Source organism: Tachysurus vachellii, chromosome 20, assembly GCF_030014155.1.
Source record: "Tachysurus vachellii isolate PV-2020 chromosome 20, HZAU_Pvac_v1, whole genome shotgun sequence".
NCBI lineage: Eukaryota > Metazoa > Chordata > Actinopteri > Siluriformes > Bagridae > Tachysurus > Tachysurus vachellii.
In genome coordinates, this window is record NC_083479.1 from 417,501 (window position 1) to 422,500 (window position 5,000).

The following is a 5,000-nucleotide window of genomic DNA, read 5'->3' on the forward strand; positions in this document are numbered from 1 at the left end:
AATGATCACTGAAGTCGTGGCCGCGTTTTGTTTACGGTGTTCCAACAGTGTTGTGCGGTGGCGTTTATCGAGAAGCTGGACGCTCACTCACTCAACCTGAGCGTGGAGGATTTTGAGCGTCACATGTGCGGCGGCTGTGGATCCGGTGAGGTTTCCCCACGCAGGAGATCCGAGTCGGCGTCCCCGTGGCCGGTCGAGCTGCTCTCGGCTCTGCAGAAACGGCAGCAGCAGGTTCTGGCGGAGGCACAGGATCTTCAGGTTGAGCTCCAGCGCTGGCAGGAGGGCGTGGCCTGCGAGGTGCAGGACATCCTCGACAAATATCCGCTGGAGATCAAAAAGCATGCAGCACATACCATTGATTCTGAGAACGAGGAGAACGACCGGCTGCCCCCACCCCTGCAGCCTCAAGTGTTCGCCGGATAGAAACCATAACAAAACTGAAGGAGTCAAAAAGAGTCAGTGTGAGAGTCAGAGTGAGTCAGTGTCGGAGTGAGTCAGAGTGAAACTGAGTCAGTGTCAGAGTGAGTTAGTGTCAGAGTGTGAAAGTGAGTCAGTGTCAGAGTGTGTGAGTGAGACAGTGTCAGTAAGTGAGACAGTGTCAGTAAGTGAGAGTGAGTCAGTGTCAGAGTGAGTCAGTGTCAGAGTGAGTCAGTGTCAGAGTGAGTCAGTGTCAGAGTGAGTGAGTGAGTCAGAGTGAGTGAGTCAGAGTGAGTGAGTCAGAGTGAGTGAGTGAGTCAGAGTGAGTGAGTGAGTCAGAGTGAGTGAGTGAGTCAGAGTGAGTGAGTGAGTCAGAGTGAGTGAGTGAGTCAGAGTGAGTGAGTGAGTCAGAGTGAGTGAGTCAGAGTGAGTGAGTCAGAGTGAGTGAGTCAGAGTGAGTGAGTCAGAGTGAGTGAGTCAGAGTGAGTGAGTCAGAGTGAGTGAGTCAGAGTGAGTGAGTCAGAGTGAGTGAGTCAGAGTGAGTGAGTCAGAGTGAGTGTGTCAGAGTGAGTGTGTCAGAGTGAGTGTGTCAGAGTGAGTGTGTCAGAGTGAGTGTGTCAGAGTGAGTGTGTCAGAGTGAGTGAGTCAGAGTGAGTGAGTCAGAGTGAGTGAGTCAGAGTGAGTGAGTCAGAGTGAGTGTGTCAGAGTGAGTGTGTCAGAGTGAGTGTGTCAGAGTGAGTGTGTCAGAGTGAGTGTGTCAGAGTGAGTGTGTCAGAGTGAGTGTGTCAGAGTGAGTGTGTCAGAGTGAGTGTGTCAGAGTGAGTGAGTCAGAGTGAGTGAGTCAGAGTGAGTGAGTCAGAGTGAGTGAGTCAGAGTGAGTGAGTCAGAGTGAGTGAGTCAGAGTGAGTGAGTCAGAGTGAGTGAGTCAGAGTGAGTGTGTCAGAGTGAGTGTGTCAGAGTGAGTGTGTCAGAGTGAGTGTGTCAGAGTGAGTGTGTCAGAGTGAGTGTGTCAGAGTGAGTGTGTCAGAGTGAGTGTGTCAGAGTGAGTGTGTCAGAGTGAGTGTGTCAGAGTGAGTGTGTCAGAGTGAGTCCAGGTGCAGCAGTGTGAGTCAAAATCAGTCACTGTGAATCTGTGTATCATTTTGCGTCAGTGTCTCAGAGTCTAATCAAGCTCAGAATAAGAATACTGTCTGTTTAAGCTATAGTAATAACACACACATACACACACACACACACGTAATATAAACGTGTGCACTAGGGGGCAGTGTGGCTTTATCCAGACCACAGTGTACAGAAGGTCTGCTGTTCAAATGCACTTTTAGATCAAACCAGTGAGGCACGACATAAATTATTGTACAACTCACAGCTGTGATCATTTAAGAGAGATGATGATGATGATGATGATGATGATGATGATGATGATGCTCTTTCTGTGTTTGTGTCTCTCGAATCCTGACATTTAGGGTACATCTGCTTTTAAAAGATTTACGATCTTTTTAAGAGGTTTTTTTTCCTCCTGAGCTTTTCGTCAGTACTGATAGAAGGACACAAGAGATACATCTGCATTCCACTTCCCTGCTTTCGTCACTCTGCAGGCTGGAATTGGTGTCTTTTAGGTTCTTTAATGTACTGAAACACATCCTTTTCAGCCAGCAGTTTACTTCCTGTTCTCTGATCATTTCAGCTCCATATCGTCACTGATCTCAGTGATTCACACTTCAATGATGACTGACTGGAGCTGCATTGTGTGCTGGTGAGGGGTACAGTGTGTGTGTGTTCCTTTGGGTCTTTCACCAGGAACACATGCGACTTCACCAGAAAGAATGTAACTGAAGAATAAAACACAAACCCACACCATCAGGTGAGGGAGACTAAGTGACACCTGGTGCTCTGTTAACACTCTGCACTTCTCACCACTGTACACCATTACACAGTGCAGGGTGTGTTAGTGCTGCATTACTGTCCTTAATCATTATGAGCACTTAGATCTGACGTGTTCACTTCTCATCTGATGAACTGTTCATGAATCGGCTCTTCACACGGCCAAATGATTGAACCATGGAGATGAAGTGAAACTCAAACTACATTTAATCTACTTCACACACACACACACACACACACACACACACACACACTGCATTAATGTTGACTACTTGTAAAATTTGCTTGAAATATTGTAAGTAATCCCCATCATTCCTTGAGCTTCAGGTCTGATTGTAAACATGTTCATTTCAATCGTCTTCATTTTTTCCTTCATAACATAACTGTACTGTTCAGTGGTGTGACATTGAGCTGATAAACATTTGTACGTTATACTGCGATATTTAAGTCTATATGTTTTAGGAAAAGAAATCTTATTATCAGATGTTAGTCACAAGCTAATCAGCATAAATCACCAAACTAACTAATGAGTAAGAGGTGGAGATTCTCTGCTTGTTGTGAGTAACGATGGGTTTCTAACGTGGATATTAACGCTCAGTAAACACAGACTCCTGAGTGACCCGTGATAAAGACTTAACACTTTAGAACTGTTCAGCTGTTGAGGTACATTTACACACTAACTAATCGTGATTGAGGTGCTGTAATGTGAGGTTATAATTTATACTGCTTTTATTTATAAAGTACAGATAACCGACTGGGTTTTGCTTTTCTGTCATTTCTTGTAAATAAATAAAAAAAAAGCAGAATATAAAAGCATGAGATTTTTAGGTCTGTCTGAGTTTTTTTCTTTCTACAATCTGAATGAAAGTGCATGCAGTCGTAAGTCTGAAACGACAAGCTGCTCATTTTAAAGTCTGCTGTTTTATCTCAGATGAATACACCGTCCTACGCTTCAGGGTTCAGCTCCTTTTAGGGTCTTGTCCTGAACCGTGCAGTGCTTCTTAACCCTGGAACTGATTTAGAGAAAGGTTTAAGGTTGTATCTGAACCCTTGTTTTTGTCTGTACCGCTGTACTAACACACTTTAACCTGGTTTCAGGAGCCTCGTCCTCTGGCTCAGCTGCAGTAACCTGACTGCAGATCTTTTATTTCTATGAGCTCTTTTGGGATCGGCTAAAACAGTTCAGTTCCTCACGTTTTTGCGATTCTGAGCACCGTCCCAGCCGTGTGCTGCCTCCGGTCTCCAGGCGTTCTCTCTTTAGAATATGGGTCACAGGTTCTTAGGAGACGAGAAGAGATTTTAGTGAAATTAATGGCACCCCAGTTTTCTCTGTTTCCTACGTGTGGGCAGCATAGAAATAGTCTGTGATTTTAGACTGTGTAGTTAATTTATTCATATAAGTGTGAACTGATGTGTGTATTTATTACATGCAATTTATTTTAAACTAGTATTAATGTTATAAAGTCTTTAAAGCTTTAGCACTTTGGGGTTAAACAGGGATGACATGTTAGTCCCAGCCTCCTGTTTGTGCACTTTCTTGCTTTAATGCACTCATTTATTCTTCATGAAAGATTTCCTGATGACTTTAATTAATGTTTAGAATAATAATAATATTAATCATAATAATAATAATATGAATAATAATAAAAAATTATAATTAATAATATGAATAATAAGAATAAAAAATACCAATTCATATAATAATAATAATATGAATAATAATAATAATTAAAATAATTAGAATAAATAAAATAACAATAATAAAATAATATAATATAATAAGAGATGTGCTCGCGCGTGCAGAAGCCAAGTCCATAAAACCCCGCCTCCAAGTCACTAACACGGTGCTGGTTGGTGGATGAGAATTTTCAGCGAGCCTTACGATTGGTTAAATTGGTTTCCCATAGCGACATATCTTGACAGCGCGAGCTGCATTTGGACGCTAATGTTTTTGCACGTTTAGCTTAGCATAGTATTAGCTACAAAATGGAAAGGTTTTGTTTTAAATTGCTGTAATTTCCTTTAGACTTTCGAAGCGTCCTGCATTGTAACGCAAAGTGTAAAGAGGTGATTTGTGCCTGATGTTAATCTGGGAAGCTAAATTTTATTCGCTGCTGTAATGTTAGCTTGCTAACAGCTTTCATTATTTTACCTCAGGTTGCCGTAAGGTCCCGCCCCTGAATCGGATTGGCTAACAGTACCCAGCTGTTTTTTTGCTATTGGCTTGTGGCTTTAACGTCTTTCACCAGCTGAGCGCTGATTGGACAGAATCCCTGTGCAGGAGGATTTGTCGGAAAACTAGGGGAGAGAAAAATAAGGCCAGGTAACAAGCTATTGTTTATTACTGTGTGTTAATTACTGTATTTAATAATAATAATAATAATAATAATAATAATAATAATAATATTATAAAAGTGTTACGTTGTTAAACCTGATAAATGATCCTATGTAGATATATAAAAGGTTCGAGAACGTCAGGACCGAGATTTTTATCCTCATTTTTATTTTTATGTTATTTTTATTAATGTAATTATTAGTATAATGAGCAGGTTTATAATAATGTAATAACACTAATCCCATAAATATACACAAACCTGCAGGAGCAGGACATCAGCACAGGGACTGATGATCATCACCCTGTTTATGTCCCTCACCTCAGTGTGAGGACCTGGGCTTGGGTTAGGGTTAGCCCTAATGTCTCA

The 5,000-nt window shown here is 41.9% G+C and overlaps 2 protein-coding genes across 5 annotated transcripts in view; both read left to right on the top strand.

Annotated features, from left to right (window-relative positions):
* Window positions 1-3,117, top strand: part of rabgef1 (RAB guanine nucleotide exchange factor (GEF) 1) — an 11,866-nt gene extending 8,749 nt beyond the window's left edge. For all 3 annotated transcript variants that reach the window (XM_060895987.1, XM_060895988.1, XM_060895990.1), the window contains one exon: window positions 49-3,117. In XM_060895987.1, the coding sequence (XP_060751970.1) occupies window positions 49-423 (375 nt within the window). In that variant the 3' untranslated portion in view covers window positions 424-3,117. The remainder of the gene's footprint in view (window positions 1-48) is intronic.
* Window positions 3,118-4,230: 1,113 nt separating this feature from the next.
* The window catches only part of trim37 (tripartite motif containing 37), a 12,697-nt gene continuing 11,927 nt past the window's right edge, over window positions 4,231-5,000 (top strand). Inside the window, exons 1-2 of one of the 2 annotated variants that reach the window (XM_060896254.1) lie at window positions 4,231-4,365; window positions 4,456-4,621. The gene's annotated coding sequence lies outside the window, so the exon portion shown is untranslated. The remainder of the gene's footprint in view (window positions 4,366-4,455; window positions 4,622-5,000) is intronic. The other variant, XM_060896255.1, reaches the window with a different exon arrangement.